Source organism: Chiloscyllium punctatum, chromosome 30 (genome assembly GCF_047496795.1).
Source record: "Chiloscyllium punctatum isolate Juve2018m chromosome 30, sChiPun1.3, whole genome shotgun sequence".
Classification (NCBI taxonomy): Eukaryota; Metazoa; Chordata; class Chondrichthyes; order Orectolobiformes; family Hemiscylliidae; genus Chiloscyllium; species Chiloscyllium punctatum.
This window is the reverse complement of record NC_092768.1, coordinates 25,241,435-25,264,805: the sequence shown is the minus strand read 5'-3', so window position 1 is coordinate 25,264,805 and position 23,371 is coordinate 25,241,435. Positions and strand designations below refer to the sequence as shown.

The window sequence follows — 23,371 nt, the reverse complement described above, 5'->3', positions numbered from 1 at the left end:
ATCAAAATTATGTTAATTGCTACTTTTATTTCATTTAATCTGGAGTGTGTGTGTGTGTGTCTTTGCCTTTACTGTGGGTCAATGTCAGATCCTTGGTGTACTGAAAGCCACAATGTACTTTGACTGTTGTCGTATTTGAGAGTACTACAGTTTATTAGTCATCTTCAGTTACTATTTCTGTGTTACTTTTGCAGAGTGGAACAGGATACGGAGCTATGCAGGTAAGATTGTCATTGTAGGTAAGACCTCACACGAGACTGCCCTAACCACCATCTTTTGGACCATCAGAAGGATTTACAAGATTACTTATCAATGTCCTAGGCCGTGTTATAGTGAAAATTCCACAGATACAAGTTGTGAAGTGACCCATTGTACCATAAGACCTCCTCAGGAGTTTAAGACAGTTTGACAGCTCTATTGGCACTTTTTCTGACGTCACATTTTTATTCCTCAATTTTTTTTTCAAACTAACCCAGAAGGATCTGATCTCACCTTTTCTGGACTTTCGGTGCAGCAACAGAATCACAACAGGTGTTTTATACAGGAAGATGCAAATTGGTTGGGTCATCTTTGGTGTAGAGGTCAGGCTGGTGGATTCTGGATTAGTGGTGCTGGAAGAGCACAGCAGTTCAGGCAGCATCCAAGGAGCTGCGAAATCGACGTTTCGGGCAAAAGCCCTTCATCAGGAATAAAGGCAGTGAGCCTGAAGCGTGGAGAGATAAGCTAGAGGAGGATGGGTGTGGGGAGAAAGTAGCATAGAGTACAATGGGTGAGTCGGGGAGGGGATGAAGGTGATAGGTCAGGGAGGAGAGGGTGGAGTGGATAGGTGGAAAAGGAGATAGGCAGGTAGGACAAGTCCGGACAAGTCATGGGGACAGTGCTGAGCTGGAAGTTTGGAACTAGGATGAGGTGGGGGAAGGGGAAATGAGGAAATTGTTGAAGTCCACATTGATGCCCTGCGGTTGATGTGTTCCGAGGCGGAAGATGAGGCATTCTTCCTCCAGGCATCTGGTGGTGAGGGAGTGGTGGTGAAGGAGGCCCAGGACCTCCATGTCCTCGGCAGAGTGGGAGGGGGAGTTGAAATGTTGGGCCACAGGACAGTGTGGTTGATTGGTGTGGGTATCCCGGAGATGTTCCCTAAAGCGCTCTGCTAGGAGGCGCCCAGTCTCCCCAATGTAGAGGAGACCGCATCAGGAGCAACGGATGCAATAAATGATATTAGTGGATGTCCAAATAAAACTTTGGATGTGGAAGGCTCCTTTAGGGCCTTGGATAGATGTGAGGGAGGAGGTGTGGGTGCAGGTTTTACAGTTCCTGCGGTGGCAGGGGAAAGTGCCAGGATGGGAGGGTGGGTTGTTGGGAGGGTGTGGACCTGACCAGGTAGTCACGGAGGGAACGGTCTTTGCGGAAGGCGGAAAGGGATGGGGAGGGAAATATATTCCTGGGATCTGTTTGGAGGTGCCGGAAATGTTGGCAGATGATTTGGTTTATGCGAAGGTTGGTAGGGTGGAAGGTGAGCACCAGGGGCGTTTTTACCTGGTGGATTCTGATTGGTCAGGGAGTTGCCTGGAAATACAGCAGAGGATTGGGGTTGCCTCTGTGAATTTGGATTTATGACCAAAGGTGAAATATACGTACAAATTCTTGTTACTGACATGCAATAGGATCTTGTGTATTTATATGTGTAACTTCCAGCATGTTTAAATGCATCTGGTTGTATGTGCCCAGCTGATGATCTTAAATTGGTTTTTGGTGTAACTTGTAGCACCATCTGAATTATTTACCAAATTATTTCCAATAGCAGAATCACATCCTTTGATGGATATATTTTTCTGAGGCTTGCAAATACAGGGTGATAAATAAGCTGGCAATGGTGAAAGAACTATCAATGGAAATGTTTTCAATACGTGACTTTTATAAGTTCTTTGTGATGGTGAAGCGTCCTTCACAATGGATGTAGAAAACTTACTTTGAACTGTTTGCAACAGACCTAGCAATCTTTTGACCAATTCGTGTTGTGCAAAATCAGTCAGTGATAGAATGGGATATATTTGCAGAACATTTTTCACACCCTTGGGAAAATTCTTCATGACCAAAGACCTAAATGTTGGCAGTTATGTTGACTCATTTCAACACAGTGAATGAGGCAAATACATTAGTGTTTGGAAGTTTTGTTGAGAGTGAGGGATTGAGCAGGGGGTGTGGTAGCAAGGGGGCCTTGATTTTAATGTCTCTCTTTAACAGTGCAGCATTCCAGCCGTACTACACAGGGTGAGGTCAGCCTGGAAATGACTGGTCAAATCTTTCAATGCATTCTCCAGCCCACTGCACTATGAGTCAGAAGCAAGGATGTTACTGAGGGAGTCAGAGTTTCCTCTCAATGGTCAGCTTTCTGACTGACATGTCTTGTTAATTTTAAAAGTTCCTGGCCTGAAAATTTGATTGAAGTTTGAGCTGGTAACCTTTAGAATTCAGAAGAATGAGAAGGAACCTCTTTGAAATATATATATATTTCTGAGAAGGCTTGGCAGAGTAAACACTGTGAGGCTGGTTCCCTGGCTAGCAAGTCTAATCCCTACACCATGGAAAAAGCCAATTCTGCTCAGAGCCTGCAGTGACCCTTCAAAGAGCTGGATCTGGCCCATTGCCCTATCCCGGTAACCCCACATTTACCATGGCTAATGCCATCCCTAAAGCCTGTCAATAAAGCTACAAGTCAGGAGTGGGGTGGAATACTCTTCCCTTGCCCTGGATGGGTGCAACTCCAACAATACTCAAGAAACTTGACACTATCCAGGATACAGCAGCCCTGCTGCACTGGCACTACACCCACAATCATCTACTTTCTCTACCTCCGTACCAGCAGTGTGTACTATCTACAAGGTGCACTGCAGAAATTCACCAAAAAATCCTAAGACGGCACCTTTTAAGCCTACAACTATCTAGAAAGACAAGGTAGCAGATGCATGGGCGCAATACAACAATCAAGCTCCCCTCTGAGCCACTCTCTATCCTGACTTGGAAATATACAGTAGTCTCCTCATAACCGGGAGGGATCCATTCCAGGATTTATTGCAGAAGTCTGAAACTGCAGGTAGAAATGGAGCCATTCATTTAAAAGGGAAATTTTCTGTGTTCGGGCTGCGTGAAACCATGGTAACCAGACCCATTGATATGGGGTTGCCCTGTATTGCCATTGTCGCTTGGTCGCAATCCCAGAATGTCCTCCATAATGGCATTGTGGATCTACCTACAGAAGGTGGACTGCAGAAGTTCAAGAAGGCTTTTCACCTTCACATTCTTAGGGGCAACTTGGGATGGGTAATAAATGGTTTTCCAGCCAGCGGTGCTCACGTCCTACAAATGCATTTTTTTAACTTCACCTAGCCTGCTTATCCTTAGTCATAATAGAGCAGGTTTTTGGATGTCGATTTGATCGCTGAGCTAGAAGGTGCATTTTCAGATGTTTCATCACCATATTAGGTAACATCATCAGTGAGCCTCTGGATGAAGCTCTGGTGGTGAAGCCCGCTTTCTCTTTGTGTTTGGGTTTCCTAGGTTTGGTGATTTCATTACCTGTGGTGATGTAATTTCCTTTTCTTTTTATCAGGAGGTTGGTAAATGGGATCAGTGTCAAAGTGTTTGTTGATAGAGATCCGGTTGGAATGCCATGCTTCTGGGAATTCTTGTGCATGTCTCTGTCTGGCTTGTTCTAGGATGGATGTGTTATGCTAATTGAAGTGGTGTCCTTCCTCATCTGTATGTAAGGACACTAAGTGAGAGTGGGTCAAATCTTTTTGTGGCTAATTAATGATCATGTATCCTGCTGGCTAGTTTTCTGCCTTTTTGTCCAATGTAGTGTTTGTTACAGTTCTTGCAAGGTATTTTGTAAATGATATTTAGTTTTGCTTGTTGTCTGTGTAGAGTCTTTCAAGTTCATTAGTTGCTGTTTTAGTGTGCTGGTGATTTTGTGGGCCACCATGATGCCAAGGGGTCTGAATAGTCTGCCAGTCATTTCCAAGATGTCTTTGATGTAGGGGAGAGTGGCTTGGGTTTCTGGACATGTTTTGGGTTCTTTGGGTTTGTAGCTGAAAAATCAGCAGACTGTGTTCATTGAATACAGGATACATGAACATCAATTAGCCACAAAAAGACATGACCCGCTCTCACTAGTATCCTTACATACAGATGAGGAAAGACACCACTTTGACTGGGATAATACATCCATCCATGACAAGCCAGATGAGAATTCTGAGAAGCATGGCATTCTAACTGGAACTCTATCAACAAGCACATTGACTTGGATCCCATTTAGCATCCCCTTAGAAAAAGAACAGAAAATGATGACATCATAGGAAATGACATCACCAAACCAAGGCAACCCAAACACATAAGTAGAAAGTGGGCTACACCACCAGTGCTTCATCTGGAGGCTCACTGACGATGTTACGTAGTGCAGTGACAAAATGTCTGAAAATGAACCTTCCAGCTCAGTGAGCAAACCTACCTCCAGAACCTTAACCTGAGTCTCAAATCTTCTCAAACCCTGAGAGCAAGTTTTAGCTAATCCACCTAACCTGCACTACTTTGGACTGTGAGAGGAAATTGACGCACTCCGTGGAAACCCAGAGAACATGCAAACTCCACACAGACAGTCATCCAAGGTGGAATCGAGCCTGGGTCTTGGTGCTGAGTCCGCAGTGCTAGCCGCTGCCTGACTTGAAAAGGTAGGTGGGGTCAGACATTTCGGATTGAGATGAGGAGAAATGTTTTTACTCTGAGATTTATTAATGTTCAGAACTCTGTAGCCTAAAGATCAGGAGATGCCCAATCATTGAATACATTCAAGGGTGCAATTGATAGAGCTTTTGTCAGGATATTGCTGACATGGGAGGTGGGCATTGCTGTTGAGGCCGGCATTTGGTGTCCATGCCTAATTTCTCTTGAGCTGATTGACTGACTGATCTCTAGGCTATTTCAGAGACAAGGGGATTGAGATTTGGTGGATAGTGAAGTAACTTGGGAGACCAGTGATGTGTGGCATTTGTGTGTTCTTCCCACGGCTGCTTGGGTTTCCTATTGGGTGCTCCAGTTTCCTGCCACAGTCCAGAGATGTGCAGGCTGGGTGGATTGGTCATGCTGTATGCAGAATTATGCAGATGGGATCAAGGTCTGTTTATGGGTGGGATGCTTTTGAGAGGATCAGTGGTATCATGATGGGTCAAATGGCCTCTTTCCATACTATGGGGGTGCTATGATCGTACTGATCAATGGAGCAAGCTCAAGGGGCTGTGCAGTCTGTTCTTGCTTCTATTTCTCATCTTCTTGTGTTCTTTCCTAGCCCATGTAAAGATGGACCCTGAAACAGCCAACGCGTGTCTGATGGTGTCTCCAGACAGGCTGAGTGTGCAAGCCGGAGATGCACAGAATGTCCCCAACAACCCGGAGCGGTTTGACTCTGTCCCTTATGTGCTGGGTGCGGATGGTTTCACGGAGGGGGCCCACTACTGGGAGGTGAAGGTGGCTGACAAGTCCTACTGGGATGTAGGCATCACCAAAGGCTCAGTGCAGCGCAAGGGCATGCCTGAACTGTGCGCCGATGCTGGGTTCTGGACGATTGGGAAGGATGGTGAGCCATATGGAATAAGTGATGCGCAACGCTCCAAAGTCACAGTAACGACCAGTCCTGGAACGATCGGGGTGTTCCTGGAGGTGGAGGCAGGAAGGGTGTCTTTTTACAATGCCGATGACATGTTCCATCTTTACACATTTCAAGTCAACTTCCCAGAAAAGGTATACCCATTCTTTTGGCCTGGCTGGGACAAGTCACCCTTAACTGTCTGTCCAGTCAAGAACTAGTGAACTGATGTCTCATGAAACATTAACATAGTTAAGACTGACACATTAATTTTACCAGTAAGTCACTTGCTAACAAGTGCTCTGGAAGGGTCTATACTTTTAAAGTGTCTTTCAAATGGTCTGTAATCATGAAGTTGATGGGAAAGCAATGACCAAGGTCAGGCTGCATATTGACCAGGAATCTAATATGGCCAGGTTCTAAGGGCAAAGGCCTGGTCAAATTCTTTGATGTTTGGACATTAGACCCCCAATTTTTGAAATGACGCCATCCACAAAGAGCTCATTCTCTGAGGATTTTCTGATTTACATTGAGGAAAAATGATACAGAAAGAACCACTATGCCAGTTGCAAGCCAAGGAACTCTCATTGAAAGACGAGAAACCTCACACGCTGCAATCTAAATTAGTCAGGAAGGAGGCTGGAAGAAGTCACGTTTTTGGGTGTAACCCTTGTAATCTGTTCTCTGTGCTGTGCCCTCTGTGCTCTGCTCTCATTTGACAACATTGTCATGCTGTTCCAAGATATGGGCAAAAATGGGTTTTGCGGAGAAGCGTTGAAACCGTATGATAATTGTTCCACTAAATACTGCCGATACTTTCTTGCCAAGGAACTTATGGGATAGAATTATTTCTGGAAAAAAAATAATAATCTTCTTCAAGAAAAATAATGAACTCGGATAAAAAAGGCCAAGCAAGACAGGCTGATCTTCAGATAATGAAGTACAATAGTAATGGGTGTGAGAACCCTTGATTGAATACAATGACCTGGTGCCGTCTATTTCACGACTGACTCTGAAGTGATGTGTGTGACAGGAGCTTAAGCAGTTAATTTACCAAGTGTAGCAAATTCAAATGTTGTGTTGGAAAGATATTACAAATAGGAGGGAAGCTATGGACTCCAATGAAGGTTGTTGCTCGGACATTTCATCAGTTCAGTTACCAAGGCCCCCGTAAACCCTTGGGGCTCCCCTTCTCACAGTCTGTGGCCCCCTTCAAATGTGGGCCTAAGGAGGCCACATAGCTCCTGTTGAGAACGGCTGACTTCGATGTTAAGTACTGTGAAATAAGAGAGAGAAAAAGAATTATAATGTTACTCAGCTCAATGAGGATGCATTGTCCCTGAATATGAACTGAATACCATCCAGTCCATTCAAGAACAATGGGGCTATTCTATGTAAATCCTGTTGTGCCATACACTCTGCACTCATAAGATTAAAAGATGACTACTCTTTCTATGTAATGCATTGAATTTTGTAATGTTTTTATTTACAATACACTATTCATAATTTCTATTCATGACTTGAATGACAAAGCTGAATGAATTGCAACTTTTTGCAAATGGGATCACATCAAGTGGGAAGGAAGCTTAGGTTAAAAATGTCTCTTATTCATTCATGGGAAGTGGGCATCACTGGCTATACCAGCATTTATTGTCCATCCCTGTTTGCCTAGAGGGCAATTAAAAATCAACCGTACTGCTGGGGAAACGGAGTTAAATATAGGACAGTCCAGGTAAGGACAGCAGTCTCCTGACCTTATCCATCCCAGTCCAACACAGGTACCTCCAAACTTTGGGAAGAAGTCATATTACAGCAGGTTATAGTCTAACAGGTTTATTTGAAATCACAAGCATTTGGAGCACTGCTCCTTCATCAGGTGAAGTTTTGTGACAATTGATAATGATTTTGTTAGACCCTTAATTCCTAATTTTCAGACTTCACTATCTGACATGGTGCCCCTATATTAGAGCCAGAATGTCTGGGTTCAAAACCCTCTGGCTCTAGAGTTATGTCACAGCATGTCTGAACAGACTAATTACAAATAACTACAATATTATGAGTATTGATAACTCAATATTTCAAAGTAGAGATTAAAAACATCAACCACATCTGAATGAATGTGCAAAGGGAATATTTAAAGGTCTTGTGTTCTCAAATATTTAATCAATCAAGCAACCTGAGTATCACTGGCAAGGCCAGCACTTATTTCACATCCCTGACTACCCTCAAGAAAACAACTTTCCAAATCTATCTATAATAATTTAATAGAAATGTTATGTGCCATCTTCAGTGCTGATCACCTTTTTTTTAGGAGAGATATTGACTGAGTAGTAACTGCAAAGTTTGATTCAGTTGTGCTGAGTCAGAGACTTAATAAAATATGTGTAGGGTATACCTGTCAATATCAATCTTGAGGCTTTCAAGTGACTGGCTCCCCACAAAGGATCGTGGATAGTGAGTTCCAAATTTCCATTAGCCTTTGTCATTAGAAATTGCTTCTTGAATTTATTCCCAAATGTTGGCCTGATGTCCAAGACAAAAGTACAGAAAGTGACAAAGATTCAGTCTCGCAAAGTGTGAGGACATGTACTTGGGGAAGGTGGGAACACACAACAAATGAACATTACAGTGGAAACATGTGCACAGGTCTCTGCAGATGGCAGGGCTGGTAAATAGTACCGCTCTCGAATGAAAGAGGGACACGTGGTGATGAGTTAATCTGACGGCCACCATGCTTTAGGAAAGGGGAAAGGTTGAGAAGGGAAGTCCTTCATAGTTACTTCAACCAATGTAGGAACTAAACGAAAATGTCACAACAGTCTGTAAGGCAAGCCATCCATCCAGCCAATTGTGCTAAGAAGGCAAAATGGATATTGTCTTGGTTGCAGCTAGTAAAGGAATGTAAATTATTACTAATTAACTGCTAGTGAGATTTCAGAGTGCTCTCTAGGGAATCTGGACTAATTACAGTAAACGTGTGATCACATCAGCAAGGGTGCAGAGGAGATTTAAAACAGTGTTATGGAACTGGAGTATTTTAATTATGGGAGAGGTTTGTTTGAAATAGAGTAGGCTGAAGAGATGGATGACATGAGGTGTATAAAATTGTGAGGCCCAGATAAAGAGTATAGACAGAGGGCAAATACTAGGGGCCAGAGATGTAAAGTAATGGAAGGAGAATAATGCACAGGGTTTGCACCCGGCGGCTGAGGACCAGGACTTCACTGCCAGAAAAAAAGGTTGTTTTTTTAGCTTGTTCTCTTTCCATGGATACTGCCTGACCCGCTGTAATGTTCAGTATTTGTTGCTTTCAGCACAATAGATTCAGAAACCCTTTAACTTTAAAAAAGTTTTTAAAAAAAATCACACAACACCAGGTGAAAGTCTGACGGATTTATTTGGAAATGAAAGATTTGGGAGATCTGCTCCGTCGTCAGGGAGCTAGTGGTGCAGGATCATGGGACACAGAATTTCGAGTCCAACACGGGCATTTCCGCATCATACTTTAAAAGGATAAATTGTTTACAGAACTCAGGATAACGGTGTTAAGTGCTTCGAGTTTTTGGCTGTGAGGGCCCTGCGATGAAGTTATACCTCAAATCCATTTTTAGTTTTAAAATAGCTGTATTTGTGCAATTTCCTGAGAACAGGACAGCCGCGGCCCTGCCCAGATATGTCATGTAGCGCCACCTCCCGCCTGTGGAGCAACATTACAGGCAGGAAGGTCCCCGGATTCCTGCAGCTCACAGCTCATTCTACCCAGTCAGTCCCTCTCTACAATTGAGCTTCTATTTGTTTCTTCTCTCCCCCTCCCTCTTTCCCCCAGACTGAGACCGACCCCCATCAGTTTACAGCTGGCAGGAGGCAGGGGGACGGGGTGAAATTATGGGATGGATCTGTCAGTGCCCTTTAATCCCGCAGATTGTCAGCGGGGCGGAGTTTTTCCCGCCGTCATTCCATCCCGGATTGAAGATGGGAAAGATCCTCTCAGTGAAAGTGTGGGTGAAAGTGTGGAGATGGGACATGGTGTCCGCATTGTAAAATGACACCTGTCCACCCTCATAGTCCCGGAAAACCCCGATCTTCCGGGGATTCACACTCAGGGAGAGGGGATTCCATGTGGGGGCAACATAACTATCTCCAGGAATCAGCTCCACATTCCAGAATCCTATCCCCTCCTGGAAGACTCTCGGACCACTCCCACTCTCCACTCCGTCTTCCCTCCCATCTCCACCTCCCAGTAATGTCTCCCTCATGTGAATCCCTCTGATCCTAGGAGACAGTCCCAGGGATCAAATCTCTCTGGGGAGTCGGGGAGCGGCTGCTCTGTGTCTCCGAGTCTCACACTGGTCCGGTCCTCAGACAAGATGAGCCGGGGAATGGGCTGTGTTCGGATCCAAAGTCAGAGAGGCTGGAGCTGGGGGAGAGATCAAATATCACCGTCAGAGATCCAGCTTCTTGCTGTGACTTTCCTTGTTAAGGAATCCACACGGTTCGAACTGAATTCGGCAAATTTAACACGAGAGAAGGAGGCATAGAAATGTGAAAGACAGAAAGGAGGAGCGGGGTCTGTGGGCACTGGGCTGGTGGAGGGGAGAAAGGTGAGCAGCCTGAGAAAGTAATTTTCTAAATACTTATTCAGTGCCTTGATGGTGTTTCCTGTACCATTCTTTTGAGCAGTGAGTTCCAGATACTCGCACTGACATCTGAGTCATTTTTCCCTTCAAATCCCCTCTAAATTTTCTGCTCCTTATCTTAAATCTGTGCCCCCCCCAACCCCCCCCCCCACCCCCCCACCCCCACCCCCACCCCCGAGTAAGGGACGCCTCGAGTAGAGGGTCTCTGTGTAGCTAACCTATTCATGCCCCTCTTTCCTGTGTGCACCTCAATCAGGTCCCTCCTCAGCCTTCATTGCTGTGAAGAAAACAACTCCAGCCTGTTTAGTCTGTCTTCACAGCTGTACATCTCCATTTCTCCTCCTTCCTACAGTGTGGCACCAGCGCCGAAACACTACTCTCGCTGTGGTTTAAAGAACATTACATACAGCTCCATCTCTTTGCTCTTCTAATCAATGCCTTGACAAATGAAGGCAAGTATACCATATCCCTTGCTGTCCGCCTTATCTACCTGTCTTGCTGCCTTTCAGGATCTATGGACATGCGCACCAAGGTCCCTCTGACCTTCTGCTTCCTCCGGTCTAACCAGTCATCGTGTTGGCTTTTGTTTTGTTCATGTTCCCAAAATGCATCATTTAGGTTTGGATTCTAAGTTCCTGATGAAGGGCTTTTGCGCGAATCGTCGATTTTCCTGCTCCTCGGATGCTGCCTGACCTGCTGTGCTTTTCCAGCATCACTCTAATCTTGATTCTAATTGCCACTGTTTAGTCATCTAACCAGTCAGTCCATATCATCCCGTAGTCTTGGGCTTTCCTCTTCGCTATTTAACACAGTACCGATTTTTTAATGTGATTTTTGCGAATTTCCTGGCTGTACATTCATGTCTAGATCTTTAATGTACACATCAAAGGAAGAGCGCAGTGAGAAGTGGGGCAGAAGAATGTCAAGCGAAGGAGGGCGAGGGGAATGGGCAGAGGAAAGGGAGGGGGAAAAGGAGCTGGGATAGGAACAGACAGCGAGAGATGGGAGGGGGAAAGTCAGCGAATTGAAGGGGGGAGCGGTATGGGGTGAAGGGCAACCAGTTTTGGGGAGGAGAAGCCATGGAGAAAGGCACTGGGGGAATGGGGAGAAGGGTGAGGAGGAGAGGAGAAAGCTGCAGAGGGAGAGGAGTGAATGGGTAGAAACTGGCCTGGGGTGTGACGGAGACAAGAATGTGGGATAGTGTGTAGAAAATGTCAAATGTTGGACAGCGCGAGTGGGGAGAGACAGCAGCAGGCGGTGGGGTCGGGGTGGAGAGAGGGCCCGTGGGGAACTGGAAAGGGGAAGAGCAGAGAGGAGGGGAGAGAGGGACAAGAATGTAAATTAGGGAGACACAGCACGAGAGGGGGAGACAGAGTAGAGGAGGGGGCAGGGACGGACGGGGCGTGTGCCCCTTTGGGGATGGGCAGAGAGAGGGAGAGCGGGGAATGGAGAAGGCGACGTCCTTTAGGGAGGAAAGGGGAGACAGAGGAGGAGAGAAATCCGGAGGAAGGGAGAGATTGAAGCCTGTGGCATGCATTATTGCAGTGAGATACTTCAAACTGGACTGGGGCCTTTGGTCAAAATCCCGGAAGAACAGCGGATTCCCTCGCTCCCTGCCTGCTCGATCAATGGGACGACTGAAATAATTCGGCTGAACTCAATTCTCACTCACACCGCTGTCAGTTTGCTGCGCTCCCCATTTTAATGTAGATTCTCTGAGGCTGTGAAACCTCTGCCTGATTACCTCCTGTGCTGCTTGAGCCGAGAACACTCCAAAAAGTGTTCCACATGGCCTCCACTATCCAGAGGAGGCTTTCCGTTTTCTGCCGTCACTCCTCTTGACCGAGGAGCCTGGATCCACTGAGCCGGTTAGTTGCCTGTTCACACGCGGTCCCCAAAGTCTGTGTGTCCTCCCGCTAACACACTGATCAAAATCCTGCTCCGGTGTCCGACAGCCTGGACAAACTCGTGCTCACATCCTGAAATCCGTGCTCCCTTCCTGGGTTTATCCAGACCCCTTCACTTTTAATAAATACAGTGCTGGGAACTTCAGTCACTTGCTCAGATGAACCCACAGGAAACAAAATGTGAAAAGGCGTTAACAGCCGGCAACGTGAGTATATTTAATACGAGGTCTTAGATCCCCTTAGTTCTTTCAGAACAGGATTTATCACGAGCTTTACCGGAATTATTAACGTCTATCATTGCTCTCCTCTGTGTAAGTGACTTTAAACTTTCTGACAGGGCGCTATCAGCTACTGAGATCATTGTCACTCAGTCTGTAATTATTGAACAGTCGATGTCACCAATTTGACTTCGCTGGAAAATTTAAGAATTGATTTCAGTGTCCAGTAGCCCATGTCCGTTCAAACCTTTCGTATTCGTGAACTTATACAAATGTCTTTTAACACGGGAGTGTATTAAAACAAAACCCAGCAGCCAGGCCCGTTTGGAGCTAGAAGGTCGTGTGAACAAAAGCCTAGCCAAAGAGGGATGTTTGAAGGGAGAAGGGTGAAAGCGAAGTCGCGATACCAAGGGGGAAGGAGGGCAACCCAGAGATTCGGGCCCAGGCAACTGGAAGACAGAGCCATCAGTGAGCGACTCAAATCAAGGGTCCTCCCAGAGGACAGCGTTACAGGAGTGCAGATATCTCAGAGGGGTTTGCACTGGAGCTGATCTGGTAAATAATTTTTTTTTAATTTCAAAAATATACTTTATTCATAAAAAGATTTGATGGTCTGTACATTGGATCATGCCATACATATGTCCACATTTCCAAATACAGATTCGAATTTATCCTTGTCATTTACAATCCTGTGCATTTTTCAATCTTGTATATATACATATATTTGGCTGAGGCATCAGCAGAGCCCAAAAAAACGTCCGCATGGGCCCCCTGTTCTTCTTTCGGCAGGCCGATCTTACACGGTGGTCTTTCCCCACCGCGCCTTGGCGGCAGCTGCCCCAAGCTTCAGCGCGTCCCTCAACACGTAGTCTTGGACCTTGGAATGTGCCAGTCTGCAACACTCGGTCGGGGTCAACTCCTTCAGCTGGAAGATCAACAGGTTTCGGACCGCCCAGAGAGCGTCCTTCACCGAGTTGATGATCCTCCAGGCGCAGTTAATGTTCGTCTCGGTGTGAGTCCCGATCTGGTAAATAAAGAGAGAGCAGAGAGGTCGTGGATTTCAAAGTAAGGTGGAGAATAATAAAACCCAGATTTCCTTTCACCGGGAGTCCAGGGAAGAGGAGGGGAGGGGCTTGGTGCTGTGTGTCTATGACACGTGTGAGTTTGACAGGAGGGGGTGGGATGTGGGAGGGAGATCTGTCCGGAATGGGATGGAACTATCTCCATTGAGTTTTTTTTAAAATAAAAGACATGTTCTGCCCTGGGCTGGTTTTGATTTCGTTGCATCTCTGACTCAATATTCTAAGAGAAAACTAAACTTGGGGATCTCGGAAAGAATGACAATCCAAGTGTAAAAGCTCACGAGAATTTATTCCCGGTACGATACCGGTATTTCTGGGATTTCACAGACAGTAGGCGAGTGCGGGAATTCGATGAAAATAAAACAGTCTCCCCCTGAATGGACAAAACCGTTTAATTTTGTCCATGCTTCCCAGTAAAAGTACAGCCATGGAATTCACTCAGAGAGTCCTCACCGAGTAGGGCTCTTAACCATCAAAGGCATTCCTCACTTTTTCTGGGTCTGATGAAGGTTACCGAAGCGTTAACTCTGATTTCTCTTCATATATCCTGCCAGATCTGCTGAGCTTTTCCCATCAATTCTTGTCTTCACCTTTCCTGCTCTTCTCACGAACGTTTTCTTCCTGCAGTTCTGAGGGTCTGTCAGGAGGAGGCAGCCGTGTATCTTGTATCAAAGAGAGACCAGCACCTCACCCCAGCCCAGAAACAACGTACACCCAACCCACAGTGAATTCGTACGACCCTGAGAAGTACAAACAGAAAATTAAATAATTCGTCGGTTAATGTCTCATGGAAGGTTCTGGTTGTCTGAAAAACGCTGGTCGCGTCACGGGGAGGACTCACAGCGCCAGACACCGGGTTCGATTCCAACTTCAGGCGACTGTCTGTGTGGATTTTGCACATTCCCCCCCCCCCCCCCCCCCACCTCACCTTGTCTGCCAGGGTTTCCTCCGGGTGTTCCGGTTTCTTCCCACAGTCCAGAAATGCGCAGGTCAGGTGAATTGGCCATACTTAAATTGCCCATGGTGTGAGGTGCATTAGTCAGAGGTAAATGTAGGTAATCGGGTAGGGAAATGGGTCCGGGCGGGTTTCCTCTTCGAAAGGTCGGGGTGGACTTGTTGAGCCAAATGGCCTGTTTCCACACTGGAGGGAACCTGATCTAATCTAAAACAAGACTCACCTGCTCCTGTGTCCGGTGCGATCTGAAACCACGGCCCCTTCGGCCCATCGAGCCTGCACTGACCTATCTACATTCATTTCACATTTTAGCATTTGACCCATAGCCGTGAATGTTACGACAGTTCAAGAGCTCATCCAAGGACTTTTTAAAAAGGGTTTCCGCGTTAAACCATCGCAAGCAATGCACTCCAGACTCCCATCGCCCTAAACGAAAACCATTTTCCCTAAATCCCACATAAATCTCCCATTCCTCTTAACATTGTTCCCCCCCCCCCCCCTTTCGATTTTGACGCTTCGAATAATGGCAACAGCTTCTCTCTCTCCATCCTGCCCATACCCCTTTTCATCGTGTACGCTTTAATCAGATCCGGTCTCATTCTTGTCTGCTCTAAAGAAAGCGTGACGTGGAGGTGCCGGTGTTGGGGCTGGGGTGGCCAAGGTCAGAAGTCACATGACAACTGGTTATAGTCCAACAGGTTTCGTTAAAATCACCAGCTTTCGGATCGCTGTTGCACTTCATGTCACGAAGGAGCAGCGCTTCGAAAGCTTGTGATTTCAAATAAACCTGATGTTCTGTGACTTCTGACCGAAAGATCGCTACCCGAGCCTATCCCGCACCTCTTCATAACTGAACTGCTCCCTCCTGCGAATCTGGACTGCGCCAGTTCCTAAGCGACAGTGACCTTACACTGAACAATAGCTTCCCTCACCTTCAGAAATCTCCTCCCCCAACTTTGTTCCACCTGTTTCTGCAACTTTGAGTTCCTCCTCTATAGAACTTAAATTCTCCTGAATCTCTCGAAGTTCTTTCTCCATTGGTTCTACAATCCTCTCCTCTTCTTCCCTGAGATCTCTGAGTAAACGCTGCTCTTTCTCAGTGAGAATCTGGTGCATTTTAGTGAACTCGGATGTGATGTGGGTCTGCAGACTGCTCGCCTGTTCCTACCAAATGAAATGTGAAACCTCATTAATGTCCCGCGATAAAGGGAACAAAACCAACCGAGATCCCAGAAAATCAGCACCGGGAGAGCTCACCCTCACTTCGGAAATCTTTCCTCCTTTTGTTTGGAGTTACAAAACAGCCGTTTCTTTTCTGTGAAAGATTTCCAAGATTCCGATCGGGAGGGTCAATCACAGAAGGAAAGGGTTTCTTGAAACTCGCAGACGACTGGATCAATTGAGTCTTTTGTTTATTGTCCTTGTGGGGTCTCAACAGCTTCATTGATCGGCAGGAAATGCTGAACCTGTTGTTTGCTAAGCAAGCTCAGATGTTGGTCAGAAGAAACGTTGGGAAACGCAGAGGAAGCGGCGCAGGACTCGCTAAGTCCTTTCCCAGCGGGGAAAAGTTTTTGCTCATTTTCAGAAAACAGCTTCAGGTTCACCCGGTAATCTTCACGCTTTATTTCCTCCTCTCCCGTTTTCACCTTTAATTCTCGAGCTTTACTGATCTCACTATTTATAAACTCTCCAGTCAGAGAAAGCATCCTTGCAGTATCTGATGAAGAGTCACCTATACTCGAATCATTAGCTTGGTGTCTCTGACCCGCTGCTGTCGCCAGCATTTACTGTTTGCTCCCAACCAGCTTCAATTCCAATGCACTTGAAACAGTCGCAGCTTAAAATCCAGTATATTCTCCACGTTATCTCATAAGGAAAACTCGCTCCCTGCAGATCTCCGTGGAGAAGTTGGAGAGTCAGAGTGGATGAAGCGTGGAGCTGGAAAAAAAGTACAGCAGGTGAAGCGGGGAAGAGGAGTCGACGTTTCAGGTTTGAAACTTTCATGGACAGATCTCCGCCTTCTCTTCCTCTCTCGCTCTCTGGCCCAGCCCAGTGTTTGCATTCCATGAAATTTCACACCCTCGGCCAGGATTCAACACCAGGATTTGAGCTAAAAGGGAGAGGTTGAATAGGCTACGGCTGTTTTCCCTGGAGCGTCGGAAGCTGAGGGGTGACCTTATTGAATTTATAAAATCACGGGAGGCATGGATTGGATAAATAGATAAAGTCTTTTTTCGCTGGGGTGGGCGAGTCCAGAACTAGAGGGCATAGGTTTAGAGGGAGAGGGGAAAGATATAAAAGAGACCTAAGGGGGCAACTTTTTCACGCAGAGGGCGGTGCGTGTATGGAATGAGCTGCCAGAGGAAGTGGTGGAGGCTGGTACAATTGCAACATTTAAGAGGCATCTGGATGGGTATATGAATAGGAAGGTTTTGGAAGGGTATGGGCCGGGTGCTGACAGTTTGGACGAGATGGGGTTGGGATATCTGGTCGGTGTGGGCAAGCTGGACCGAAGGGTCTGTTTCCACGCTGTACATCTCTCTGACTGTGAGTCTACGATCAGCCCTATTTCTTCTTCAACATATTGACATTTCTTTACTTCCTGTCAAAGTATCAATAAGACAGGCAAGTTTAAGATAATCCAACCTTGTGTATTCGTCGGGGACTCGTTGAACTGAATGTATTCACCAGCGCGTCATCATCCAAAGTAAAACCGATTTGAATCAGGAAGTGCTGAGTGTGAACATGGCTTCCAGACAGGAACTCCTGAGTTTGACCGAGGAGGCAGTTTGTCCCATTTGTCTGGATTTCTTCACCGATCCGGTTATACTGGATTGTGGACACAACTTCTGCCGCTCCTGTATCACCTAGAGTTGGGAAAAGAAGGAGATAAACTCCTGTCCAGAATGTAGAGGGGAGTTTCCGGAAAGAAACCTCAGGGGAAATCGGGCCTTAGCGAATCTGGCCGAGAAAGCTCGAAAATTAAAGCTGGATCCGAAAGAGAAGGAAAGTAAACCCCACTGTGAGGTACATCAGGAAGATCTGAAACTGTTTTGTCGAACTGACAAGAAATTGATCTGTGTGTTTTGTGTCACTGCGGAACACAGAGAGCACCGTTTCATCCCGATTAAAGAGGCTGTTGAAATCTACAAGGTAAAAGGGAAGATACAAGGTACAATCTACAAGGTATTGGAAGGCGAGGGATTTACCACATTTTGCCGTCTAATCACATTTCAATTCTGTGATTTTTCTCTTCTGATGTCAGAATAAGCTGAAATCTTCGCTAGATTCTCTCACTGAGAAGAAATCGTCGGTTCTACAAATCGAACTGACCCAGAAACGGAAGATTTCCGAAGTGAGGGTGAGCTCTCCCTGTGCGGATTTTCTGGGATCTCGGTTAGTTTTGTTCCCTTTATCGCGGGACATTAATGAGGTTTCACATTTCATTTGGTAGGAACAGGCGAGCAGTCTGCAGACCCACATCACATCCGAGTTCACTAAAATGCATCAGATTCTCACTGAGAAAGAGCAGTGTTTACTCAGAGATCTCAGGGAAGAAGAGGAGAGGATTGTCGAAACAATGGAGAAAAACCTTCGAGAGATTCAGGAGAATTTACATTCTATAGAGGAGAAACTCTCAAAGCTGCAGAAACAGATGGAGCAAAAGGACGATCTGATATTTCTGAAGGTGAGGGATTATATTCCAGGTTAGGTAATGGAACCTTCACCCAGTTACAGCAAAAAGATAATTATTACGTTGATATAGCAATAACTGAAAAAAGAGAGATTTGGATGTGAACATAGGAGGTATTGCTAGTAAGTTTGTAGAGGACACCAAAAATGGAAAGTGTAATGGACAGCGAAGAAGATTATCTCAGAGAACAACAGGATCTTGATCAGATGGGGCAATGAGCTGAGGTGTGGCAGATGGAGTTTAGATAAATGTGATGTGCTGCATTTTGAAGAGACAAATCATGGCAGGACTGATACACTTAATGGTAAGTTACTGGGGCGTGGTGCTGAACAAAGTGACCTTGTTCATAGTTCCTTAATAGTGGAATCGCAAGTGGGTAGGATAGAGAAGAGGGCATTTGGTATGCCTTCCTTTACTGGACAGAGCATTGAGTTTAGGAGTTGGGAGGTCATTCTGTGGCTGTACATGACATTGGTTAGGCCACTTTTGGAATATTGGATGAGTTGGACCGAAGGGTCTGGTTCTGTGCTTACATAGCATTACAGCTGTACTGAAGGAGGATATTCCTGGAAATACATCCAGGGAAGTTATTTGGATGGAACTGAGAAATAAGAAAGGGATGATCACATTATTGGGATTGTATTATAGATGCCTAATATTCAGAGGGAAATTGAGAAACAAATTTTAAGGATATCTCAGGTATCTGTAAGAATAATAGGATGGTTATGGTAGTGGGTTTTAACTTTCCAAACATAGACGGGACTGCCTTGGTGTTAAGGGTTTAGATAGAGAGGAATTTGTTAAGTGTGTCCAAGAAAATTTTCTGATTCGGTATGTGGATATACATACCACAGAAGGTGCAAACCTTGACCTACTCTTGGGAAATAAGGCAGGGCAGGTGACTGAGGTGTCAGTTCGGGAGCACTTTGGCACCTGCGACCATAATTCTATTAGTTTTGAAATAGTGATGGAAAAGGGTAGACCAGATCTAAAAGTTGAAGTTCTAAATTGGAGGAAGGCCAAGATTGATGGTATAAAGCAAGGACTTTCAAAAGCTGATTGGGTGCAGATATTCGCAGGTAAGGGGATGGCTCGAAAATAGGAAGACTTCAGAAATTAGATAACAAGAGTCCAGAGAAATTATCTTGCTGTTAGGGTGAAAGGAAAGGCTGGTAGGTATAGGGACTGCTGGATGACCAGATAAATGGTAGTTTTGGTTAAAAAACAGAAAAAAACACATGTCAGGTATAGACAGGATAGATTGAGTGAATCCTTCAAAGAGTATAATGGCAGTAGGAGTATACTTAGGAAAGAAGCCAGGAGGGCAAAAAGGGGACATGAGATAGCTTTGGCAAATAGAGTTAAGGAGAATCCAAAGTGTTTTTACAAATACATTAAGGACAAAAGGGCAGCTAGGGAGAGAATAGGACCCCTCAAAGATCAGCAAGGCAGCCTTTGTGTGGAGCCACAGGAGATGGGAGAGATACAAAATGAGTATTTTGCATCAGTATTTACTGTGGAAAAGGACATGGAAGATATAGAATGTAGAGATATAGATGGTGGAATCTTGAAAAATGTCCATATCACAGAGGAGGAAGTGCTGAATGTCTTGAAATGCATAACAGTGAATAAATCCCCAGGACCTGATCAGGTGTACCCGAGAACTCTGTGGGAAACTAGAGAAGTGATTGCTTGGCCTCTTACTGGGATATTTCTATCATTGATAGTCACAGGTGAGGTGCCGGAAGACTGGAGGTTGGCTAACGTGGTGCCATTGTTTAAAAAGGGTGGTAAGGACAAGCCAGGGAACTATAGACCAGTGAGTCTAATGTCGGTGGTGGGCAAGTTGTTGGAGAGAATCCTGAGAGACAGGATGTACATGTATATGGAAAGGCAAGGACGAATTAGGGATAGTCAACATGGCTTTGTGCATGGGAAATCATGTCTCACAAACTTGATTGAGTTTTTTGAAGAAGTAACAAAGAGCATTGATGAGGGCAGAATGGTGGACATGATCTATATGGTCTTCAGTAAGGCGTCCGACAAGGTTCCCCATGGGAGACTGATTAGCAAGGTTAGGTTTCACAGAATACAGGGAGAACTCACCATTTGGATACAGAACTGGCTGAAAGGTAGAAGACAGAGGGTGGTGGTGGAGTGTTGTTTTTCAGACTGGAGGCCTGTGACTAGTGGAGTGCCACAAGGGTCGGTGCTGGGTCCACCACATTTCCTCATTTATATACATGATTTGGATGTGAGTATTAGAGGTACAGTTAGCAAGTTTGCAGATAACACCAAAATTGGAGGTGTAGTGGACAGCGAAGAAGGTTATCCCAGATTATAACAGGATCTTCATCAGATGGGCAATTGGGCTGAGAAGTGGCAGATGGAGTTCAGATTAGATTCCCTGCAGTGCAGAAACAGGTCCTTCAGCGAACAAGTCAACACCAATATTCCGAAGAGTCATACACCCAGACCCATTTCCCTCTGACTAATGCACTAACACTATGGGCAATTTTAGCATGGCCAATTCACCTGATCTGCACATCCTTGGACTGGGGGGGTGGGGAAACCAGAGCACCTGGAGGAAACCCATGCGGACACAGGGCGAATGTGCTAACTCCACACAGACAATTGCCCAAGGCTGGAATCAAACCTGGGTCCCTGGTGTTATGCGGCAGCAGTGCTAACCACTAAGCCACTGTGCCATCCATTTAATTTAGATAAATGTAAGGTGCTGCATTTTGGGAAAGCAAATCTTAGCAGGACTTATACACTTAATTATACACGCAATTCTGGTCTCCTTACTACTGGAAAGATGTTGTGAAACTTGAAAGGGTTCAGAAACGATTTACAAGGATGTTGCCAGAGTTGGAGGATTTGAGCTATAGGGATAGGTTGAACAGGCTGGGGCTGTTTTCCCTGGAGCGTCAGAGACTGAGGGGTGACGTTATAGAGGTTTACAAAATCATGAGGGACATGGATAGGATAAATAGAAAAAGTCTTTTCCCTGGGGTTGGGAAGTCCAGAACTAGATGGGATAGGTTTAGGAAAGATATGAAAGAGAGCTAAGGGGCAACATATTCACACAGAGGGTGGTACGTGTATGGAATGAGCTGCCAGAGGAAGTGGTGGAGACTGGTGCAATTGCAATATTTAAAAGGCATCTGGATGTGGATATGAATAGGAAGGGTTTGGAGGGATATGGGCCGGGTGCTGACAGTTGGGACTAGATTGGATTGTGATATCTGGTTGACATGGACGAGTTGGACTGAAGGGTCTGTTTCCATGCTGTACATCTCTATGACTCTCTGACTCAATGACTCTGACTAATTTGTGTCTGTGACTGGCTGATTCCGATGCTGTTCCTGAACTAAACGCTCCCACACTGTCTGGAGAATCTTGGGAATACCAAGACCTTCCCGGGAATGGGTTGTGATGTTTTTACTTGTTTTGTTATTATCTCAGTTTCCCAAGTTTTATTATCTCCTGGAACTCCCATTGTAATCCAGTTCCAGTTCCATGTGGAGAGTGTGTGGGTGTGTCTGATACAGTGAGAGTGTGAGAGTCACTGTGTCTGTGAGCGGGATTGATGGTCAGTATCAGTTTATTTTACCCTCTCCTCAATCTTCCTTCCAAAATGTATCACTTCACACTTCCATGTTGTGTCTGCTCATTTCAGCAGCCTGTCTGTCTCCTCCTGAAATCTGTTACTGCCATCCTCACTGTTTGTGATTCATTTCTTTCAGGAGGAAGCTTGTCGGAAGAGAAGGTAGGACATGCTCTTTATTGAAACTCTGCACAGTTTGCTCAGTAACTCAGGGACGGGTTATTATGGGGTTATTTCCTGGTTATTGTTGCCACTTTAAAGGGTCATTCATGGGATGGCATTTACTCACATTATGGTTCGCACACGAGTGTTTTATAATAAGAAGCTAATTACAGGTTTGGAACAGGCTTCTATTCAACGCTTTTACAATGATAAGATGCCTGTAAATAGTACAACCTGGTTTTCAGGCTGGAGGTAATCACTGCCCTGCCTTGGGCAGTTTGTGTGACTGTGACCTTCCCCCTGACCCTGAGAGAGACACACTGCCCATGTCTCCAGGGAATGGCCATCCCTGTCCCTGCATGGATCCTGACCAACCTGAGGCAGTCAGAGTTTCAAGGGGAAATCATTTTTTGTTTTACTTTTTATAACACTAACTCACACTGCAACCTTTATAAAGGCAATCATAAATCCAAAATAAAAAAAAATCTTTAATCAGTGTATTATAATGTCCTAATTTATTTTACAGGAATGTTGGAAAGTATAGAAAAGTGTCACTGAGATATTAACCCAGATGATTGCTGTGGGTTTTAGTGCATCTTAACGGAGGAAAGAGGAATAGAGAGATGGAGAGGTTCAGGGAGGGAATTCCAGAGTTGAGGGACTTGGCAGCTGAAGGTCCAACCTCCAATGGGGGGAGAGACTAAAATCAGAGACGGTCAGGAGGCTGGAAGTAGAGGTGCTGGATTCTCGGTGGGTTGTGGGACCCATGTATTACACAGTTGGTGATGAGGTTTTTAGATGTTTCAGATTTTTTTGTCTTTGTTCCACAAGCTCTGTTTACAATACAGCAAGGTGATGGAGGGAATCTACATCATCTCCATGGTGTGTGATGTCTCAATAACTGATCTGTTATCAGGACATGGGCCTTTCATTGGTTCTTGGAGTTTCCAATCCTTGTTCTTGCCTTACCAAATTCTTTTTGGGTCAGTTACAAAGATAAGATGAACATTTCACTTTCTAGCACATTGACTGAATCGTGAACAATGCTGAAAACTTGACCATTTAAATTATTTCATTAATATTCTAACAAAGCGGAACTTGTGATTTCAATTTTTTAATATTAGCAGGTTTACTGTGGATGTGAGTGAATGCTCAGCGGCTGATGGCTCTCTGTCTCTCAGCCAGTTCACCGGCCCTTTACAGTACACAGTCTGGAGAGAAATGATACACACCATTCACCCAGGTAAACATGTGTATTCATTTTCCTGATGATGAATCCAGTTGTGTAGGGTCTCCCAGTTTACATTTTCACATCACTAGTTGTTAATTCTGGGAGACTCTCCCTGGAAATATTGGACTTTCCGTGGGTCCATTTGGATAAGTTTCTGAAGCCATCAGCTTTGTGTGTCAGAGCAGAGAAGGGTTCTGTCTAACCAGAGGAATAGAGCACGGAAACAGGATTTCGAGA

The 23,371-nt window shown here is 45.3% G+C and overlaps 1 protein-coding gene, 1 long non-coding RNA gene and 1 pseudogene across 5 annotated transcripts in view; 2 read left to right on the top strand and 1 right to left on the bottom strand.

Annotated features, from left to right (window-relative positions):
- Positions 1 to 6,925, top strand: part of LOC140455303 (butyrophilin subfamily 2 member A2-like) — a 30,231-nt gene extending 23,306 nt beyond the window's left edge. For all 4 annotated transcript variants that reach the window (XM_072550070.1, XM_072550068.1, XM_072550071.1 and 1 more), the window contains 2 exons: positions 195 to 221; positions 5,342 to 6,925. In XM_072550070.1, the coding sequence (XP_072406171.1) occupies positions 195 to 221; positions 5,342 to 5,859 (545 nt within the window). In that variant the 3' untranslated portion in view covers positions 5,860 to 6,925. The remainder of the gene's footprint in view (positions 1 to 194; positions 222 to 5,341) is intronic.
- On the bottom strand, positions 6,769 to 12,328 carry LOC140455330 (uncharacterized). The gene is made up of 3 exons (XR_011952818.1): positions 12,020 to 12,328; positions 8,034 to 8,161; positions 6,769 to 6,914 (listed from the first exon to the last, which is right to left on the bottom strand). It is a non-coding gene; the product is annotated as an uncharacterized lncRNA (long non-coding RNA).
- Positions 12,329 to 15,673: 3,345 nt separating this feature from the next.
- LOC140455112 (uncharacterized) overlaps positions 15,674 to 23,371 on the top strand; it is an 86,809-nt pseudogene continuing 79,111 nt past the window's right edge.